Source organism: Anabas testudineus, chromosome 24, assembly GCF_900324465.2.
Source record: "Anabas testudineus chromosome 24, fAnaTes1.2, whole genome shotgun sequence".
Taxonomy (NCBI): domain Eukaryota; kingdom Metazoa; phylum Chordata; class Actinopteri; order Anabantiformes; family Anabantidae; genus Anabas; species Anabas testudineus.
Genome location: NC_046632.1, coordinates 17935788 through 17958348, shown reverse-complemented (window position 1 = coordinate 17958348; position 22561 = coordinate 17935788). Strand labels below are relative to the sequence as shown.

The following is a 22561-nucleotide window of genomic DNA, read 5'->3' as shown; positions in this document are numbered from 1 at the left end:
TGCAGACATCATGTAAACAAGAAATCTGGTCTCCCCTGGTGCATTTCTCCTGGAGAACACTGATTTGTCTGGCGTAAATATGTGTAACCAGGTTTCTAATCATCTTTATTTAAGTGAGCATGTGCATGACAAAAGACTGCAGGCGAGGAAAGATCATTACATGGAGGGATGCATCCTTGTACTTACACAAGTCTGCTCAATCTTACTTAGTGGCATGTAGAAGTCTGAATAAGTCATTATCTACTGCTGAACACTGCAGAACATGTCAAATTAAGTCCGTTTGTGTTGTGTGAAGGAGATCCAAATTGACCACCTGTCTATGTCATGTTATTCAAACAAAATGAAATTAACATTTGTGTTGGGGACTACTTGCAGTGGTGGATTAATCTACATTTGGTCCCTACGCAGGCTAGAGAGACTGACTGAAAATAACCCACATCTTACCTGATAATAGTATCGAAGCACCCAGCAGAGACCCTCCACATACGACTTAACCACCCTCTGCCTGAAATCCTCGTCTGTCACGTCCACGTCAAACTTGGTCTTGTAATATCTCTGCTTCCAGCCTTCCTCCCACAACCTGCAGAACAACAACACACGTGGTTACACATCATGCTGGAAACAACAAAGAAGCAGTATGGGACTTAATGCACAGTTACTTGACCTGTTGCTTTAACATTAATAAGCAACTCGTCACATTTTTGTCTTTGTTATCTGACGTTATGACTCTTTGGAAGAAACATTCATGAGAATTAGACAACACAGCACAAAACAGCTGAGACAAACTGTGAAAGTGCAACAGCTCACTGAAAGCAGTCACAACCTCCAACCCCACATCTCTTGCATATTAATGGAGTCTCCTGCAAATAAAATATCCTAGAAACCTGTTATTTCTTCACATAAGATCACTTGCCTTTGTGTGCAGACCTAATGTTAAGAAAGTAAAACTAGGTGCAGCCTGAGTTTGCCAGCTGCAGGTGTAATGCATTACATTCATGGACAGTACAAAGTGTAGGTCACTTGTGTTTTGAAATCCCCAAGTGAAAACTTGGATTTGGAAAATTGTTACACACCTCATTATTATCAAAACATAAAGTGGGCGTCTGTCACCTAAACTTATTCTGAATGTTGGCTGAGGATTATTAATGCCATCATTGATTTAGTTTCTTGGCTCAAACTGAATCCAGTGAACGGGTTCAGATTTTGACGCCAGCATAAATGCTCAAACTGCAGCAGATCATTATTTCTGACATGACACGACAATACCATCTAGCTAATAGGACATCCAAATATTTGTAGTAACTATCTAAAGGATTCATTTGCTCTTTGAAATCACCAGTTTTGAGGATGCTGTTCATCTATAGACTGAAATAAACTGTATTAACTTCCTCACTGCTGCACGAATAATTTAATGGCTTTGACTTCTCAGTAGATTTGGCAGCAATGCTGTTCTGCACACATAATCAAGGCCATCCAGCATCTGTGTTGTGGATCCTCGGAGCTGCCCGCAGGGAGTGCCGACTCCTGAGAGGAAAGCCTCCATGAATACCAATTTAGCCCGATGGATTTAGCAGCTTTGACGAGTGCGTCACAGAGGAATTTACTCGAATATTCCTGCTTTCCATATTAATCACGTGCAAAGGGAGGAGGGAGCTGTTCAGCAGAGGGGTGTGAATGTGTATAAGTGTGTGTGGTGGTAGCAGAGAGTTATAAAGCTTGTGGCGTTAATGAGTACATCTCTGTGGTTCTGTCTGTTAACAGAAGATTCACGTTTCAGTGGGTTCACTTTGGTGAACAAGGCACCACTGATCTAACCTGCTGGTATTTTATTTTTATCTTAATAAAAACAAATATACCACAGACTCAGCCTAGGGCTTTTGGACGTACAGCCAAAAGAAAAATTAAAGAAGGCGCAATTACAGCAATCATCAGAAACTAGTTGCACCAGAAGTGTTTGGATGCCATTAAGACTCAAAGTTCTACAGAGACATCATAGTGCTTGCTGTTATATTTACCATTGCTGTATAAGAGAGAGTGTATGTAGATGTATAATAGGACATACTGACGTGGATCTATGGTGACTCTCTTTCACTAGCCTGTGGAAAGTAAACTGGTTCTAATATGTTGTTCAAATAATAGACCTGCTTAGACTGCCAAAATCATTCAACTCAACTCTCTGAACCACGTTGTGATGATTTACCTGACGTTGTCTTCAGGCTCCGGCTCGCTGTCACTGTCATCGGCTTTCCTCTTCATCCCCCTGCTATCAGTACGGTCACTGGGCCCTGCAGACGACTGAAAAAAAACAATCACATTTTATTTGTATAGCACCTTTCTCACTGTAAATGCAATTCAAAGGGCTTCATGGCTGGTTGAGAAGTTAATTAAAGAGCAGGATGCATAAAAGACTAAAATACCAGTTGTATCCTGGCTAAGCAGTAAGAAGCTCTGTGACATTCAGGCACTGACATCTAATATACACATTTAAATAACGCATCAAAACAGGGAGACACTGATTTTATACAGCACTGACATCAAAACACTGAAATCTGCACAATGAAGGAACTTTCTCAAGGTCCTGAGTGAACAAGCTGGAGATAAATCAAACAAATGTAAAAAATAAAAAAGACAGGAAACCGTAATGATAGTACAGGAAAGATAAAGCTGTATCTTGTTAAACAGAAGGTGTAAATACAACTAAAAAATACTCAATCAAAGCCAGTTTGACTTTCTTTCTTATTATTCAGGAATTATTTGTTGTTTGCAATGTTATTAGTTTCCTGTTTACACTGGACAAACATTAGTGCCCATCAGTGGCAGAATTATGTACTGATATTACACAAATAAAGAGCAGTAACTAATATAATTAAATAATAGTAATTTATAAAATGATTTTTCTGTTTGATCACTAAATGATGATCCAGCTAATCATGTGAGCTCTATCCTTTGTTCAGACAGGAACATAGCTGTTACAGTACATGTTAAACAACAGCAGATAAGATCATGACCAGTGAAATTTACATGAGGATAAAATATAACAGGTAAAACGTTACCAGTACAAAATACTATTACTTACAGTTTCAAGAAAAATTAATTTTCAGAACGTAAGTAGCACAAATAAATGCCTGACCTTGACGTGACGCCACAAAAACAACCTGCATAGCTCTAAAACCACAACCAAGGTAACCTACATCGGCCTCAGGTAATGCTGCTGTGTGTGAAGGAAGCTGACAGGAGGAAGTAAAATAATAATCACTACCTTAGCTACTTATCCTTCTGAAGCTTTTCAGCTCTTTTCATTCATGTGCTAATGTATGGCCGGGTATTGTTGTTTAAAGCAGTACATGAGCAGGAAAAGTTTTCAGCTTAAGAGACGTGGTAAATAGACGAATGACCATGAACTGAGCTGAAGGCAGCGTTCAAACAGAAGTCTGCTCATGAAATATTCATAAAATAAAGCTGACAGGGTTTCAAAATGACTAAGAGCATAACATTTAACCAGCATAGGGACATTTTCAAGGACGAAGGTAAACTGGTTCAACTGTTCTGTTTCACAATTTAGTTTAGAGGACATAGAAACCTTTATAAAAAGGTCAAAACTCAACAGAAGCCGATTTGTTAACCAAGAAAGGTTCTTGGAAGTCAGTGGTTGGTCAGAGTTCTAAAACAGCCACTAGATATTTTCTAATGGTGACAATACTACAACATACTACCAACGTTACCTGAGTAACCTGGTTACTTAAGTGCATGTAAACATATTCACTGACTGAACTTAACCTCATTTGAGAAAAAGGTAGTGATAATTGAGATCCAGAGATTTCTTGGAGTCAACACACCATATTGTTTAAACTAAGAGATTCCACCTTAAATGTTTTCAGCACATCCCACATTACACTCCATTTCACCAACAACTTACATTGCCTCCGTTCCTCATCATGGCCTTCAGAGACTGGGCTGCATCCTGAAGAGGAAACAAAAAACACATCAGCAAGGCTGATGGTCCTCTTCTGTTCACATCTCAACCTTGTGACGGTTTTTAAGGACAAGCGATGCAGTAACACATCCGGAAAAGCGGCTTTAAAATAACATGTTTACATTATTCTGTCCAGTTCACTCTTCACATTATTCTTCTCAGTCATAAATATCACATCGGAAGGTTTTTAAAATTTCTTATGTGATTAACTTTATCTCACACTACATCCACTACCTTATTTCATGTAATTTTCCAGTGGTTGATATTTTCATATCATTGTCTCAGAATTTCTGACTGAACATTTTTAATTTCTACTAATACAGTCATTTTAGATGAATTCGGCATCATGTTTAAACAACATATCGTACCTTGTTATTCTGCTCCCGAGCCTGCATCCTCATGTCGTAAGCCTGGTGCCTCGCATTCTGGACGGGTTCAGGTCGGTCTCTCCTGCCCAGTGCCTGAGGGGCAAACTGGCCTGTGGTCAAGTAGGCAGGACCATGCTGCTCTGCCTGCAAGAAAGAAGACAAAATGTTCATTTTCCTAAAAATGTAATATTCACTGGAGTTGCTGCAACAACAGCATAAGTGTACACATGCTGAATCTCTGACTTTAGTTTTCAATTTTGTTTTAATCTAAAAAACATTTTGTGTACACCTGAATCAGTGAGAATGTCTGGACAGTTGAAATGTAATCTGTTTGACATGCTCCTTAATGAGTCAACAATTAAAACCTTTCAAAGTTGTGAAAACAAACAGAAAAAATCCAAACATCTGGAAAAACACTGATGTGGCGACGATATTTCATGATTTTATGAATAACAAAAATCTGCTTCACTCACTTTCATCCTCTTTCGTTTCTCTTTCATTCTTCTCTTGAAGTTTTCCTACAAGAAGAAAAATGTGATCAAATGCCAATAACAAGACACACTGTCAAATATTTACCCATCATCATCTCGACTGTGGTAAATTAGCTGTTGTGTGATCAGACAGAATTTGCTCTGGAGAGAAATCTTACATCGTCTTCCTTGCGTTTCTTGAAGATGTTGTCCTCGGCCACGCCCACCGCTTGCATGATCATCTCAACACGCTCCAGGTTGACATATCCGTTTTGCGTCAGGTAGCCCTACAAAAAAACAGAGTTCCCATCAAGATGGAGGATGAATTGGGCCTAATTTCTGTCCGAACCTGACCCCGACCCGTTTGACTGTGCACCATTTTTCTGGCTCCCAAAACCCGACCTGAACTCATTAGTACTGACAGATATAGCAGTGGTTTTGTAATAAAATGGTTGAATTTCTTTTTGAACCTATTCTACTACATTTCCCAGCATGCTTTCCAGTGATTAGTCATGATACTCACTCCAGTTTTGTGAACAACATCTTTGTAGATGTTGACCAGTCGATCAATTGCTCCTTCTCTGTAAGAACAACAGCGGTGAATAATTAATGACAAGTCAATTAGTGCAAAGGGTTTAGATATTGGAATTTTATCTAAGACACAACTGCTCCTGCCAACAACTGCCAAAACACCCTGAAGCTCACCTGATTTCTAAGGATGGCAGGTGCGGTAGGAAGTCATTTCCCACAAAGAAACACATGAAGACCCAGTCGTCAATGCTCCTTTCAAAGTCGAAGGGAAATGGCAGGCTGGCCATGGTCAGCTCTCTGGCGAGGTACTGAAATCACCAAAGAAGAGCAGAAATAACAGGTGATGTTATTTCTGAGGAGTTTGATTTTCACACTGACTCTATTTCAAATATGGAACTTATATACACACATACATAAATAACACCAAGTTTAATAACATGAACACATTTGACCAACCTCTCGTAACACACTGAGCCTGATAAATATGAACTCCTGCTCAGACACCGGCATCGTGTCTGCAAATTCATCGTGCTGAAAGAGAAGAAAACAATCAAGTCTTACAAATGGCCCCTTTTTTCATAAACAAAGATATAATTTTATGATTTAAGATACAACACTGATCTGTGATTACTACAAGAAAGCTCTCATGTTGGAAACTGTCTTTAAAGATGCTTAGGTTAAAATAAGATGAGTTTGTGCTTCTCACCTGTCCCTGCTTCTCTCTGGCTGTCCCCTGACAGTCTTTGATTTCATGGCCCAGTTGTCCGCAGAGAGCACAGGGACGGGGTTTGTTGGGTTTGAACTCCTCCCTGATGATAGTGAAGTTTGGCTCATGGGTGGCCAGTCCAAGCATGATCAGATCAGCTGATCAGTCGCAGCACAAGAAGAAAAACATGTTACTTTAACAAGTTGAAAAACACTTTTCTAAAAGCATTTTATCATTAATTAATAAACATCAGAGACCACGCATTCACAAACTTACCATCAGCTCCACAAAGGCAGTGGTGTGTGTTGGGGTCGTGGTTAGGCTGAGCTGTGAAAGTCAATCACAAACATGGTCATTTGTTTTATCACAGTCCACATATGAAAGTCAGTGTTCATTCATTAGTCTGTTGACTCAGGTTTAAACGATGTGTGATATTGCTGCTGCAACATATGAGCATTAACTTGTGTTTATAAAGCACAAAGCAACAAACAGTAACTGCACATATCAGTGGAATGCAGCTGTACCTCTCTGTCTCCTGATGAAGTCCATAATCTTGTGTTCACCTTCACCTGGGACACTGGCATCAGACAGGAAGACCTAAATCAAAAAAAAAAAAAAAAAAAATCACAGAGTTAGTGACAGCCGAAGGATATTTCATTTTAATATTCGTGTGGGGTCCCTGATTAGTCAGGACTTTTTTATGTTGATAAAATGTCAGAAACAGTAAGAGCATGTTGTTGATAACATTTCTGGATGTATCTGAAAGCCTGAGCAGCAGCACTTACTGTGACACTCTTCCATCCTGGATCGTTGCTCAGTCTGTCTGCGACATAATATCTGAGACATTGTGCCAGGTTGTCCATGAACTCTGTTCCCTGCACAGGAAAGAAATCAAGACCATTACAATTAAATATATATAACTTTAACTTAAAATAAAAAAAGTCTTTGGGTGCCTTGAAGTGTCAACAACCAACAAAACAAAAATATATATCACTATAGTAGATCAAGAGGAACCAAAATGCAATGATTTCACTTACTGGAGTGATACAGTTGCTATCAAACCTCTCTTTAATTTCATCCGGTGGAAGGTAACCTCCTGAAGAGGAAAAGCAAAAGTGAGGTTAATCTAAGATTATTGGTCAAATACACAGAGAATCAACACTGCTAAAGCAATTCATACTTTTTCAACTTTTCATTTTGAAGTTGAGCCTGATTAATTCGTACTCCAGACTTGAAATTTCAGTTATTTTAGTGAGCAATTTTTTAAAGTTCTGGTGCAGGTTAAGAGTATTGAGAGGACAGAGAGTGGTTTGTCTCTCAGATAAGTGCCTGCTATACTTCAGATACATGAAACACAATTAGCCACCACTGCACAAAGAGATACAGAGGACACAGGATAAGGCTTCTTTTGAACATGTAACTTTCAAAATGAAACTGTGCTTTTAAAGCCTAAATCTGTTTGTGCAATTTTGCATAAAAGCTCTCAAACAAAACAAAACTGATCAAATAACAGTGGTAATAAAGCAGCAAATCCGACCTCTCTGGATGATCTCCTCCCTAATACGATGCTTCTCCTCAGCCAACTCCACTCCTTCTTTGGAGGCACGAAACCGTCGAGATCGCTGCTGGTTCATTTTAGCCCGTGGAGCCTGGCGAGAGACATTCAAGGTGTTATTTTAAATAATGTATGACATTATGTCAATTTATTATTTAGTTTCAGCTTTTGATGTGAAGGTGAGTAGTCGTTCTAAAACTCTGCTCAGGCTGCAGGACGGCACTTACCACTCCATCGATGGCCATGTAGAGAACTCTCCTGGGCCGCACAATGTTAAACAGACGGTCGATGTACTCAAAAATGGCGACCATCATCTCATCTTCATTTTTAGGAGCAGGTCTGTGGATGAAGAGATTAGAATGTGAGCTGTGTAGAAATTGTGAATTTACCGTTATAATTATGACATTTTCTAAGTCATAAATTGCATATAAAATCAAACCACAAAAACAAAGTGTTAAACTACACAGGAAAGGGTTCCTACTTGTCTTCTGGATGTGTACAAGGATGAATGATCCCATTCATGTCCAAGTACAAGTTGTCAAACTCCACCTCGTTGGGGTTTGGCTTAGTTGTATCAACAGGAATACGGACTCCATTACACTCTTTTCCCTGTGGAGTTAAAACATCACTTTACTTCCAGTGATAATAACAGACAAGATATTGTCTGTTTCTTATAAAATGTGTGAATTTGATGCTTTTCTTTCGCACATATGGTTGTAAACAGAATCTATTTAAAATTTTACTATCAAGACATTTGAAGGCAAAATTATTCAGAAATGCAATGACCTGATCAATCAATAACAGAAATGTCATTAGTTGCAGCCTATTTTGATTTAAACGAAAAGGCCTGAACAACAGTCACACTCATAACACAAATACAATTAATTGAATTTAATTGTGTATCATTGACTATGAATGAATTTACTCAATATTAAAATCTCAACATATACAGAGAGGGGTTTCTACTTGTCTGCTGGTACACGTTCAGTTAACACAGCGATTCTTTTTTATCGTTGGCTATGAATTAATTTCCTGTAAATAAAAACAATGAGACAGTCAATATTTTTTATTAGGTTATTAGCTGAATAAGTCTCCAACCGGAATACACTTAAAAACTGTTGCAGGAAACAAGACGTTGTATGGTAGCATTGATGTTTTTACGCGATTTCACGCCATTTTTAAGCGTTTACAGATGAGTGAGGTTTCGTATTAGTTAACTATTAGTTAGTTAGTTAAAAAACAACCGTAGACTTTAAAGTATAAGTTTGTGCAGGTCGATTCAATCTGAGAGATGAAAACCCGCGCGGTTTGTTTACGAGTCCAGTGTTTTCATTAATTTAGCTTATTTAAGACTTAACGAAACCTTTAACAAGGCGACAAAGCTGCATTAACGCTACAAAACACACTTTATTAATAATACTCATAAGCGGCACTTGTTTAGAAGAGTAAAACAACCGTTACTTAGTTAACTGACTCTGCTGCTAGCTAACATGCTAGCTAGCTACTCACCTTCTCTTCCACACTGTGCACAATAATTGACGGATACTTTCGGCTAAGCCAACGGAAAAACGCCGGGACTCCCATTCCAGGTAAAGAATTGCTTATCTGTTCGTTTATAAAAAATATTAAATGTATGAAACGGTTAAAATCGCTACATTAAAACGAAAGTCTTGCTGTAAATAAGTCCAACACTACATGCTGTTGTCCGCGACCATTGTGTACTTTTTCCGGTTCAAGTCGGCTATTTCCGGAGTATTTCGGAAAGCCGCGCTGGCCCACAGCGACCCCACCGGCTACAATCGGTACTGCAGCAGATTCACAGCCTCAACATCACAAAGAAGAAGTAAAAATGACAAAGAGAAATCATGCAGATGTTCCAGTAAATAGGTGAAAATGAGACTGAACCGGACTTAATTTTTAAAACCATAAATAATACAATTAACAAACGATTCTCTTTTTTGTCAACTCCATGTGTTATTTAAAATTTTGCAAAACCTGCAAACATTTAATGTAAATTCACTTAAAACCTATGAATAGCTATTTCAAACTGAAAGGGAAATTAAAATACTTTGCTCACTTATGCTTCACTTCCCATTTCAAATTGTAACGACTAATATTGTTTGTTATTGTAAAATATTCTTATTATTTTTTTGTCTATTTCAGTATCTACACTACAGCTTGTCTCTGCACTGTTAAAATGTCCCAGCATCTGATTTGGTTTGTGGTTATGCTGTTTTACTGACATAGCTCATCATTAGCTTGGAATATTTTTTAATGTTTGCAGCTTTGACATTTGGATGAAATAAATATTTCAGACAGAGCTTATTAATGTAGTTATTACTAGTTTAGAATGTACAACACATATTTTAATTCATTTGTATGGGAGAAATGAGGCTAATATGCATGGTACATATTTTGTTTAATAAAGCACATACCCAAATAATATTTCTAAAAACATTTCATATACTTTTGGTGTGTTGAAATTTTCAGTAATTAGTATTTTAGACTCATCATTTGTGGTGCTCAGCCTTTTTATAATTATACAAATTATGATTTTATTTTTAGTGATGTACAGCTCAAAAACAGAGGTGAAACAGATGTGGCCACCAAATAAGGAATCAAAAATATATACACAGATATATATCGAAATAAAAAGTTCTAATGTTTTTAAAAGATAACTGAAATGATCTCAGACTCTTAACAATAACTGTTGTGGTTTTGTTTAAGATAAAACTTGACATTTAAATGCTGAACGTGTAAAACATGTGATCCCTGCAGACTCTGCAGATTCCCTGTAATTACGATATGTTTGAATCTCCACAATTCAGATTCTGATCTTACGTAATGTCCCTTTAATAATGGGACTCCTGCCCTCTTGCCTCCCAGCCCTGCAGCACCACATTTAAGGTGAATTAGTTTTTTTTCCTCCTTCTCTCCCCTCTGGTTCATGCAGGGAGGGTGGAAGGGCCATTAGCCTCCTCTCTTCAGGCGGGGCGGGTCTGACATCAACACTGCAGTATTATTACTGCAAAGCGCTGCTGATGGAAAACACTTGGCCCGTTCTGACGAGGCCATTTCCATAAACATTTACGCTGGAGTCGCAGGTAATAGGATGGAGCCATCATTTCAGTGTTGTGGAGGGAAACAGAGGAGGTGATGGGAAATCTGATGCAAAGAGCAGATGACACAAACCTCCTACAAGCTGAAATCTCGCTCACACAGATGTGTTACAGCTCAGGAATGTGGAATAAAAATGCATTTCGACAGATGCACTTGATGATTTCACTGAATTAATCTAAAAGTGCACACTGACGCTGGGCTTTGGCCTGCAGCAGACTCATCTCCAAGAACAAAAGAAAATGCATTCTACCCAAAAGTTTCTAGTCTTTGCAGTTGAAATTTGGTTTTGATTAAAAAAAGTGAAGCAGTGAAAAACTTTCTTTCTTCAAACAGGATGAAACCAGATGAAAACAAATAAACTCAGTCCTTTTCTTTGACTGTATGTGAAGTGATGTCAGAAGAGCAGATGTCTGAAAGAGGGAGAGCGGCCTCGTCTGGTGGATTATCACCACTGTGAGCACCAAGGTTCACAGCAGGATTCAGCATTTGTTACCTTTTAAATCATACTTTGTACCTGTAATCTGAACAATAACAACAAATCTAATGTAATTTTCCTGCATTCATTATGTTATTTAAGCTAATGTGCAAAAGTTTTATCTTAAAAAATACTTGAAGAACCAAAAGTAAAAAGTACTCTTAATGCAAAATGGCTTATTTCATAAAAACAAATATCATGTTACTAGATCATAACGACAAAATCACAACTGAATAAATCAGCCCAACCCTTACGAATCTGAACCTGTACATCAATTTCAAAAAGCCCTTTGAAGGTGTGAAGATTTGTCCAAAGTAAAATTTGTCCAGGCAACTATAATAAAGACCCACTCACACAATGATCACGTCAGCTGATTTATACAGACACTAAATTACATCCACAAAGATTAAAACAGGTTTGGTGCAAAGACGCTGTTTCTACTAGTTTTCATCTCATTTCTTCTCTTGTGTTTTCACACTTTCACACACAAGGAGCTTCAGCACATTTCACACATAAGATATGAATCATCTCATTAATAGAAGTTTTATAAAAGAGAGAGGAGTCTCGTTTTCCGTCGTCTTGGGCCAATTGGAGCTGTACAGCAGTTTCAGGCTAACACAGACTCTGGCTAAACACGTTAGCGCTCCTTGCTCCTCACCGCCTTTCATCAGCTGATCCCTTTTAGCCTGCACATGAAAAGCTCAGCGGGAATTCACATGGTATAATGCAGCAATTTGTGCCTCCAAGGCTGTGTTTGTGTCGTCTGCAGCTCGGAGAATGTCTTCATATCAGAGCCTCTTTGAGTCAGTTTCTGCCCATTGTGCTGCACAAATAAAGACACGCTGGGTTTCAGTTTTTTATCCTCAATAAAAACACAGACTCACATTTTACTCCTCATTTGTTCCCTGTTTAGCAGAATTTTACCAAACCGTGTGATTGGTGCCATTTAGTTTCAGCTTGTTTGGTGGAAAAGCACAGCATCAGTAATGAACTAATGAACTCATTAATGGTAGAGAAACAGTCAACAACGCTGCACTAAAAACACTGTGAACATAACAGAAGAATAATTAATAGTGAAACCATCGACGAGTCACTGTTCAGGCTTTAAAATGTGGATGATGTAGTAAATAGCTGCTGTTTTCAGTGACAAAGCTTTAAAAAGCCTCTAACATGCCTCCTGCAGGAAGCTGCTCTGTGTTGCTGTGTGAACAACAATCAAAGCGTTTCTACTTGTGTTCACACATAAAACAAACTCGTTTGTGCACAACTTACATTCTGTCCAATAACAACATTTAGTGCCAGTAGTAGCAGAGGTGGTGTATCCTCTGGAGAGGGGCGGTGGAGGTCGAGGGCTAATTAAACTCACTGTTGGTTTTTTTCAGTTGTGATTTATAAACTTGTTCTTTTTGTGACTGCAGCATCAAAAACAGGCTAATAATCAGCTGGTAGCTGCATAACCACCATTCTGGACTCTGGATGAATCCACAGTTGTTGGCAACATTTGCCATTAAATGTAATTAATGTGAATTTTGTCGTAAGGTCAAATGTCATCTATCCAGTAGTTTAATATTTCAGTCCAGCCAGATGAAAAGCTATCAAAGGCTCATCCTCTGGGAACCATGAACGTCCATTGTCAGTAGTTTTGTTGCATTAGTTGTTATGATATGTGTCATATTATGGTGGTGCTCATGAAATCATTAGTCTGTAGATTTAATTCTCTGGAAATCATGAATGTCTGGATTTCTATTTAAACGCTGTAGAGAATTTTCAGACTGGACCGTTTCTTTACTTACCTCTCTACCTGTTTTGTTTGTTTACTCCGCTTCACGTTATAAAATCAGTACAAATGTCCTTGAGCTCCATAATGGACATTAGAGGTTATGTTGACGGTGGAGGTTTTCGCTCTCACAGTCCCAAACCCAAACCGTAATAGGATCAGTGATGAATCTGCTCCCGGAGGGTAATTGAAAAGGCTGATGCTCTGAAACACTCCTGGCAGAGGTAAAGCGCTTTAATTGAGCTAAATTTGTCTCAATTAAAGCGCTCACTTAAAAGCGGGAGATGGGCCTGGCAGCAGGCCTGCTGAGCTGTGACGGTGAGGGGTCCTTACCTGCACATTAGAGGAGAAGGCGTTTTAATAACAACACACACCCACCCTCCTCCCCCTCCTCCCCCTTGTTAACGTCCTGCTGGAGTGGGACTCAATTACTGTTAATGGAAGTTCAGCTCAGTCGCACAGTTTCAGACTGGACCCGTTTTCTGCCGCAGATGGGGCCGTTGTGAGCGCCGAGTTTCAGTTGCACAAACATTTGTAAAATGCACAAACACAACCTCCTAGTGTGAGTCAGATTTCAGGGGGAGGACTCTGACTCAAATGATGTGGTGATTATTGTACTTTAAAACACACAGTTTCTCTAAATCTCTTATGAAACCAAAGCCCCCTGGTGGAAATTTAAATTTCTTGTTATTATTGTCAGAACTTACAAACAGGATTTGTTCTTCTGGTCTTTTAATTTAAAATTGGTTGAATTAATTAATTTTACTAAATTACATCAATTACATTTATTCATTTTTTAAGTGTAGTATTGGACTTTCTAACACATATTATCTATGAGCTCAAACTTTCCATGTTTCTTGTAATTTAAAGAAATATTCTTAAACTCTGTTCTGGATTTTACAGGAAGCCAACGAAGAGAAACTGACGCAGGGGAAATATGATCTCTCTTGCCTGATTCCAGTCAGAACTCAGCAGCATTTTGGATTAACTGGAGACTTTTTAAGGAGTTATTTATTATAAAAACCAAATTAACTCATTAAATCAGACCAGGCTGTCTAATATGAAATTAATTTCTGGGGGAGTGAGCTGACACTTTCTTCACACTTCAAACTATACTGGAGATTTTTATAAAAGGAAAATTACATTTATTTCTTTGCCTCGAGCAAAGTACAGTTAACATTCTTCCAACTTCCCAAACTCACTTTATCCCTTCCACTGAAATAAGTCAACAGCTTTTTTGTCCCTATCTCATTTCTTCTGTTGGCATGGTTCAAAATATTTGACTCCAGGTTTAGATGTTGAAGAATGTAGTTTTATTGTGACAGTAAAAACCTTCTATTCTATTCAATGAGAGCAGCCAGCAATTCAGCCAACATCGCATCAATAACACTTTACCAAACAGCAGAGCAGCTCAGGCCTTTGAAACACGAGACTAAAAAGAGTTTAAAATAAAATTACATCCTTTTTATTTTTAATATCAAAGTTTTGCTTGATTCTGTTCCGGATGTTTGGATTTTATATCCATCCATTATCTATAATGTTTATCCTGTTAAAGGTCAAAGTGCGCCTCTTGGACAGATTCAAGGTATTTCATATACTGTTAGGTTCAGAAGTATCTGGACAGCTTCAAATCTGGTATTTCATCATCAACAGTCGAACATCTACCAGTAGCTATGTGTGAGGCTGTGTTTTCAACTAAATGCTAATAGAACCATGCCAACAGGCTGGATTTAAGCAGGTACAACATTTACTATGATCGTCTGTGGAGATTCTCAGTCATCCAGGTCACGGCTCTCCCAAAGGTGCCGTTCGCTGTTTGCTTCCAGTTCTCGAAGACATTTGAAGTTGATGTTGAAAACTCTCATGTGAACAGCTTCTTCAGTCTTGACTGACAACACTTAGTAACTCAGCAGAGATGAAATACGTCGGCCTCCCAACCAGTCAGGACTGATGAAGCCTTTCACAGGGGAAATGTCAAGAACCTCCACTTACGTCCACTCTCCACTGGAAAACATGCATTGGTATTATTGTAAGTTTGCAATATTTTCTTATCTCTACTAGAATTATGTGAATGGTTTTCATGACATATTTGAAGAGTTGTCAAATTCATGCTGTATTTTTTATTTATTCTTTTTTGATGTAAGGCCTTGGTGAGGACACTGGACAAGCAGTTTATACACAGACTGTATGTTAATCAAACTGCAGCACGTTCTTCATCTGCTCAACCTCCTTGTTGCATCAAAACCTGACTCCCTGTGTTACATCTGCCTCCCATGCCTCCTCCTTCGCTTGTCATCCCTTCACACTTCTAGACTCATGCTGCCCCCTGGTGATGAAGAGCTGCAGCAGCACCAGGGCCCCCAAAGCTCTGAGGCCCCTCCAGATACAAATAATACGTGTTCATTATCTAAACTGCTTTTGGTCACAGAGCCAATCCCAGCTGTGATAGGGTGAGAGGCAGGGGACACCTGGTCGCCACAGGTCTCTCACCTATAGAGGCAGACAAACATTCCCACATATGTGTCACCATTAACCTAACACGCATGTCTTCAGATGGTGGGAGACAAAACTCACACAGATAAAGACTGAAAAAGATAATAATAATATCAAGGTGACATAAACAAGGTAAGTCAGTGAAGATCTACTATGATTGTCACTTTTCAACACTACATTTAGAAAGATTTTCACAATAAAAGCCTCAAGCATCATTTGTTAATCAGACACAACAGAATCAGAACATTTTTGCAACACAAATAACCTAAAATAATTTGATCAGATAAAAAAGCAGTTGAACATGAATGAGTTTTACTTAAACAGTGGATGCTGGTTTTATGATTCTGTTATTTTTTGGTCTTTCTGTTAAGTGATAGAGGAAGAAACAGATGCAGTATCATTTTTATAAAAGCTGTTTTTTAAACTCCTGACACATTAGACACAGTCACATTTAAAAGAACAGCTTTAAAAAGCTCAGAGAAAGTTACAGTTTCCACCATAAAAACTGAATTTCTCACATACGCATCAACATTCAGTTTATTTTCAGTCTTCTCCAAATACGTTGACAACAACATTCATCTGAATAATAAAATGTGTAATCCACCAAACTCAGCAGTGACATCTCTGATGTTTTCATCTGTGTGTCTTCTTCATCCGGCCCTCTGCCTCATGCTGAGACATTCAAACAGAGCTGCGTGTCATTAGCCTGGGAGATCTTAGGCTGCCACATGAAAGCTGCTGATGGGCGGCGGGCAGCTCTCCAGGGGGCAGCTCCTCCTGCGCCGGAGGACGTGCAAAGGCCTGCGACTGCTGCTGCGTCTTCTCTTGTTTCCCCAGACAGAAGGCTGTTAAGCAGCCGACTTACAAATGACCTGGGCCGGCCTTGTTAGAAGTGAGGCAGAGTGGGGGCAGCTTAGCCACACAAATGGCTCATTACTCAGACAGACAACACAGCCAGGCGGACAAAAGGCGACAGGGAGGAGAAGTCGCTAATGAGAAAGAGAGGAGATACTAAACGGAGGAATTACGAGCATCCTCAGCATCCTCTGCTCCTCGTTTGTCACTCAGGAACTTAGTGAGCGTCAACCAAACTTTTCTACCTTGTTCTGATTTAGTTCCTACTGTCCTCCACCAGGTCCAGGAACTAAAATAAGGGAGGGAGGGAGGAGGAGCTTGTGGTTGGTCACCTGTGGTTGGTTAAAGGTGTCTCCTCCCAAGTATTAGCATAATTAGCTCAGTGTGAACAAAGAAAGAAAGAAAGAACCTAGTGGAAAGGCTACGACCACTTTTACAACCAGAGTTGAACAAATCGCTTCATTTACGTGATGTTGTAAAAACCGTGGAAGCAGCAAAACAAGTGTGTTTTAAAAGGAATGCTGCAGAACACGTGACCAGTCCGAGACATTCAGCGCTGCAGGACCTGCTACTATGTCCCCTGGACTCTCAGACAGTACTACCCCCTACGCAGGGACTGGTTTGTCTGGTGGAAACATAGAAACTGACAGAGCAGGGGCTGTTTGTGTTTTCCTTACCATTCTTTGATCCAAATAATTTGTCCAGATAGTTTAAAAGTTTTAAGTCAGTGAAGGCCACAAAGTAATATGTTGATTTCTGACCAGTGATGGAGACGATATAGGGCGAGTGTTGAAGTTCTACAGTGAGAGTAGGAGCAGATTCAAGGCAGCAGTTTCTCACAAGTAAAATGACAAGTTTGTACCATCAGAACTTGTTAAATACACCGACTGCACCTGGTCACAGATTTTTTAAGCTTCTTCATGTCATCAGTGACTTTACTGTCAAAGCATCAGACTAATTTCATATCAACACGTTTTGTTGTTTTTCCCCAAAAAGCATCAAACAAAACAAAAATTACAGAAGTTTCATTTTCATGTTTGTTCACGTTGAATAATCATAACAGGGAAACTCCAGCGTGAACTGTTGGACACTACAGCTGTGCAGAGGTTAAAGTCAACTCTTTATCAAGCAAGAGCCTCCCGGGAACATGTAATTGGTGCTTCACAGCAGGGTGCCGACTGCACATGTCACTGTGAAACATTAATAAACACCAAACATTTCTTCCAAGCTTGATTTTTACAGACATCTCAGATTTAGAATCTCACATCATTTTTCTCTGAAAGTGTTGGAAAAAGCAGCTCAGTGAATATTTAATCACCTCTGCCAGGGAAATAAGCCATTTGAAGAGAAACGATGAGAATTGAGAACGGTCTTTAGATCAAAAGCTACATTTCAATTCCAGAACATCCGCTTGCCTCCTAATTTGTCAGCATCAAGAACCAAAAATCACCTCCCACAGGGGCAGACCACCAACGCTTTTCGGCCACCATGCTGCGTCAACACAGCAAAACAAAAGCACAAAGCTGCAGCGGGGACACTTTGTAGCTGAGCTTTAATGTGGCGGCCGTCCGGCTGCACACTGACGCGAGGCCTCGAGCATCACAAGCACCTCAAAGATCCACAAAAGCATCACTGTGCTGGGGGAGAAACGCTCCGTTTTCCATCCTGACCTCGACTACTCCGGTGTTTTGTGTGTTTTTATGAACTGACACCAGATTTTAAAAACCTTTAATTAACACAGATGTATTAGATTCTGGTCAGTGATTACTACACTTATGCTCTATGCTCGTCCAGGACCTGGAGGCAGGAACCAGTCGGTCAGAGGCTCCAAGTAAACTCCATTAAAAGGCCATTACCACTCCCCCTCTGCTCCTCCACCCACCACACAGCTACACAGGCCTTGCTTTCTTTATCACGGCGGCCGTGACTTCGGTCACAGCTAATCCTTGCAGGGGGGCTGTGGGGGTGGGGTTTTCATTCTGTCTTGTCACAACCAGGGGAGTTAGAGGCTGTGAAAGGCCACGGCTCAGTTTAACATCTATTAGCAGAAAGCTGTGACCCCCACAGAGCTGCTACTGCTGCTGTTTGTATTAGTGTCTAACTCCCAGTCCAGGTTTTAGTCTGTCCCTTCTACACAGAACTAAACAGCTGACAAATAGAGGGCCGTCTAATACACATCTATGTCACATGAAATGAATGAAACAAGCTGATTGTATTTATAATGGAGGATTAAAGTGTGGAAACAAAAGTAAAATTACACGAAGACGCAGCTGAAAAGATTTAATGTCACAGGTGTCGACAGTTCTTCTATTTGACATCAGACTTATTCATGGGATGTTGCAGTTATGCACACTAACAATTAGCCAGTGTGCTGCGTTAGTGCAGGTTAAAGGTTATTTTCTAAAACACAGCTTTAATAAACTCATCCTTATTATTGTCGTTATTGATTTTAAAATTTCTAAATATCTTTATATATATTTAGCAACATGATCCTAATGTGTAAGTTCACACTAAGAATCTGACGTGACATCTGCCTTTAACTCTGCTTTGAGAGCTATTAAAGGGCAACTTCACTCATTTTTTACTTGTTTCCTGTGGTTGGACCATGAGCTCGTCCATCACCATCAATCCGTCTGTGAACGTGTCTGAACCACAAGCTCAGGGAAGCCCGTCTTGTCGTCCATCTCTCTGGTGAACTGCAGGTCGACCGCCTCGCCCACCACCACCTCGGCTGTGGTGAACACCTCCAGGTCGCCCAGCACGTGACCTCCGACGGTTTTGCCCTCTGCGTCTGACAGGCAGATGTGCAGGTGGGCATCCGGGTTCAACGTTCCTACCAGGGATACGATCTCAAACCGCCCGCTGAGGTGGATCACCTGTAGGAAACATCCAGAAGCTGACGTTGTGACATACGGCTGACACTTTAAATCTCTGACTGTTCACCACCGTCTGTTCATCAGCTGAAATTTAAATTTACATCAATCCTGAGACTTTATATGAGAGAAGCTCAAATCAAGCTTCTCTGGTTTTAAACAACACTTTTTACATTCTTCAAATCATCTTTAAAAACACTGAGAGTCATTTGCTCAGAGCTTTTATGAATTTGTAAACGTGCCTGTTTCATTTTTTGAATGTTTCCTGACCTGAATCTGAAATAATAATCTCTATGTCATCAACGTCAACTATCAGAGCACCAGTACCTCGTTTGTATTTGTTGCCGTGGCGTTTGCCAGCCGGAGTGTTGCCTTGGTGACACTGCCCACGCAGGTGATGATGAACGGCGCTCGGAGTCGCCTCCCTTCCACAAACGCCTGCAGAGATCCCAGCAGCTCCTGACCCGGACCGAACCGGACGGCATGGACCCGCAGGGACGATGCTCCTGCTGAACTCTGGGAAAAATAAGGTTTTATTTATTTTATTTATTTTATAAATGTTCATTAAAGGCACCAGAACATGTCACAAAGTGTCTCAAATCTAAACCCAGTGCTGGTTGTTTGATCAACTCCAGAAATCCAGAGCTGTTCTGTGTTGAATGGGCTTTAAATGCAACACAAATGAGTGTGTGTGTGTGTGTGTGTGTGTGTGTGTGTGTGTGTGTGTCCCATTCAGAGCTTTAACAAGATCCCTGTTCTTAACCAAACAGCAGTCTGACCTCTGCTCCTGCAGGAGGAGCAGGGAGTCACGTCTCCCGTCATTAATGAAGAGTCAGAGAGGAGCAAACATCACATTACTTCACACTCATTTACTCAACACGTCAGTGAGTCTGTGTGTGAACAACAGCACTAACACGGCTTAGTCAACACATTTGATCATTTCAAAAGCCGTGTGCTCCCACTACACTATCCAGCTTTTGATTTATTTTTATTTTCTGAACATATAAACAGTGTTTTAATCATTGGTTGATCCTTGGCAGCAGTAACCTCCTGTAGCTGTGGATCAGACCTGAACAACGTCCAGCAGGAACTTTGGACCGTTCCTCTTCACAGAACTGGTTCAGCTCAGACAGATTCTCAGGACCTCTGGTGTGAACGGCTCTTTTCAGGTCATTCCAGCTTCTACTGAGCTATGCAGTTGAAAGCGTGTACTTCACTGTTGATGATGTTTTTATGTTGTTCTGCTCTCTTCTGTTCTCTCCCCACAACGTTGCGCCTAAAGTTCGCTGAACCCACCTCGACTCTCTCCAGTACTACTTGGAGAAAAGGTTTGTGGACTGATAGAAAATGAAGAGTGTGACCTCTGAGACATGATCATCTAATCTTATCAGAGCACAAATTAAAGTTAAAGGTCTTGTTTGTTTCTCTCTGACTCTTATTTTTCAGTTGAAGCTGCTGCAGCTCAGACGCTAAAAAGACTTTTAACAACACAACAACAAATCCTCTTTAGATCTTTTCCTTTCTCTGCTACATTCTGCTTATTTCTAATTCCCTGAAGTTTAGTATTCGTATCAGTAACTGAATCTTTTGTGAAGAGTAAACTTCAGAAGGAAACAAACCTGTTGAGTTTATAACTAACTGGATGTTTCTGATGAAATGATTCTAAAACCAGGAGTCAGGCAGAGTAAACTCACCATTCTGCGTCAGTCTGAGGCTCCTGAAGAACCAAAGTCCTGAAGAACCAAAGTCCTGAAGAACCAAAGTCCTGAAGAACCAAAGTCCTGAAGAACCAAAGTCTGAGCACTGACCTGAGCATGCGCAGTAAAACTGAAGACTTCCTGGATTCCTGGTCTTTTACTGCCCCCTGCTGGAATGAAGGTTGGATAATTATATTATATTATATTATATTATATATTTCTATATTTCAGGTGCATTGATGTTTATAAAACTGAAAACTAGATTTTAAATTTAAATTTGTTGTTAGTGTCTAACAGGAGAATCTCTCTTTATGAAACTATTCTGCTTCTGTTGTTTCTCTCTCTCTGTGCAGATACTGTAGATTGAATGGTTCCAGGAGCAGTTCCTGTTTTCGACCCTAGATGGCGCTGTGGTTTGGGGAATGAACTCAGTTGTGCTGTAGTTTACTGACATCACTCAAAGTCCCAACATCACCACACAGAGCAGGTCCACAGTTATCACTCCGACCTGTGAGCAGGTTTATACCTCCTCTACATGTTTACAGTCATTTATCCAGCGACTCACAAGACAACATGTCTGAGTTAAGGAGAAGAACTAAAGAGCTCGAAGAAGAACTGTTTCCAGACAAGTAAAGACAAGATGTTTATTGTTTTTTTGCAGAGTGCAGTGAGCGATGGGATTGTAGACCAGGACGAGGGAGTTCAGGTGGACCGGTGCTGTTGAGTGACCATTTTTTAGATCAGGGTCAGGACTTTGAACCTGGTGCAGCAGCTACAGGAAGCCAGAGATCTTAAAAGTGGTGTAATGTCCTTTACTGCTTTTTGGATCCTCTAGAGGTTTGATGGTGCAGCTGGTAGCTCCGTCAGTAAGACACTGAAGTAGTCAAGACGAGATATGACCAGAGCCTGAACAATGAGCTGTGTTGGGTCTGATGGAATCTGAAATCTACATGATGTGGAGACAGAGGAGATGTGGTCGGTAAAGCTCAGCTGATCATCAATGATCATCCCAAGGTTTCTGGCAGATTACAGGACAATCACTGAAGACCCTATGTTGTTTATACTGTTTACTCTCCTCTCTGTTCTCCTCTGCAGGTATCCTCCTCCTCCAGTCCAGTTACTGGTCCTACCAACCTGTCCAGTGTTTCTTTTCTCTCTCCTTATTCCACTCACCCCAACCGGTCGAGGCAGATGACCGCCCACCCTGATCCTGGTTCTGTGGAGGTTTCTTCCTCTAAAGGGAGTTTTTTTCCTCTCCACTGTCTCCTGTTGGGTTTTTTGTTATCCAGTTATATTTTGTAAGGTCTTAAACCTTAAACACTGTAAAGTGTCTTGAGATGACTTCTGTTGTGAATGGGAGCTATACAAATAAAATAGAATAAAATTAAATTGAATTGAATTGAATTGAATTGATGCTGATGTATTGTATTAAAGATCTGGCTAGGAAGACGATGCACCCACAGAAAGTTTTCACCTTGTCTGGAAGTTTGAATCAAGGTCGATTTATTTTGCTTTTCTTCATATTATTTTTTTATTAGTTTATATTTTTATTACTTTATATAACTTTCTAGAGATCTGTTTTCAATTGAATATAAACAAAATTAAATCGACCTTGACTTGAGCTTCCAACGAGGTGAAACCTTTACTTCACACTGCAGCAGATGTTAC

The 22561-nt window shown here is 39.9% G+C and overlaps 2 protein-coding genes and 1 long non-coding RNA gene across 3 annotated transcripts in view; 1 reads left to right on the top strand and 2 right to left on the bottom strand.

Annotated features, from left to right (window-relative positions):
• xrn2 (5'-3' exoribonuclease 2) overlaps nucleotides 1-9187 on the bottom strand; it is a 31591-nt gene extending 22404 nt beyond the window's left edge. Inside the window, exons 1-18 of the mRNA XM_026341464.1 lie at nucleotides 9113-9187; nucleotides 8085-8212; nucleotides 7831-7942; nucleotides 7586-7697; nucleotides 7086-7144; nucleotides 6834-6923; nucleotides 6573-6645; nucleotides 6325-6375; nucleotides 6049-6206; nucleotides 5799-5873; nucleotides 5517-5650; nucleotides 5335-5392; nucleotides 4991-5098; nucleotides 4815-4859; nucleotides 4342-4485; nucleotides 3917-3961; nucleotides 2201-2295; nucleotides 445-580 (exon numbers count right to left, since the gene is read on the bottom strand). Of these exons, the coding sequence (XP_026197249.1) occupies nucleotides 445-580; nucleotides 2201-2295; nucleotides 3917-3961; nucleotides 4342-4485; nucleotides 4815-4859; nucleotides 4991-5098; nucleotides 5335-5392; nucleotides 5517-5650; nucleotides 5799-5873; nucleotides 6049-6206; nucleotides 6325-6375; nucleotides 6573-6645; nucleotides 6834-6923; nucleotides 7086-7144; nucleotides 7586-7697; nucleotides 7831-7942; nucleotides 8085-8212; nucleotides 9113-9187 (1698 nt within the window). The remainder of the gene's footprint in view (nucleotides 1-444; nucleotides 581-2200; nucleotides 2296-3916; nucleotides 3962-4341; nucleotides 4486-4814; nucleotides 4860-4990; nucleotides 5099-5334; nucleotides 5393-5516; nucleotides 5651-5798; nucleotides 5874-6048; nucleotides 6207-6324; nucleotides 6376-6572; nucleotides 6646-6833; nucleotides 6924-7085; nucleotides 7145-7585; nucleotides 7698-7830; nucleotides 7943-8084; nucleotides 8213-9112) is intronic.
• Nucleotides 9188-18372: 9185 nt separating this feature from the next.
• LOC113148993 (bifunctional protein GlmU-like) lies at nucleotides 18373-21009 on the bottom strand. Its single transcript, XM_026340796.1, has 3 exons — nucleotides 20891-21009; nucleotides 19524-19712; nucleotides 18373-19199 (listed from the first exon to the last, which is right to left on the bottom strand). Exons 1-3 carry the CDS (start codon nucleotides 20891-20893, stop codon nucleotides 18948-18950), a joined length of 444 nt encoding a protein of 147 aa, XP_026196581.1. The 5' UTR covers nucleotides 20894-21009; the 3' UTR covers nucleotides 18373-18947.
• LOC113148994 lies at nucleotides 20159-21631 on the top strand. The gene is made up of 5 exons (XR_003297532.1): nucleotides 20159-20365; nucleotides 20479-20524; nucleotides 20869-21074; nucleotides 21247-21403; nucleotides 21555-21631. It is a non-coding gene; the product is annotated as an uncharacterized LOC113148994 (long non-coding RNA).
• The last annotated feature ends 930 nt before the right edge of the window (nucleotides 21632-22561 follow it).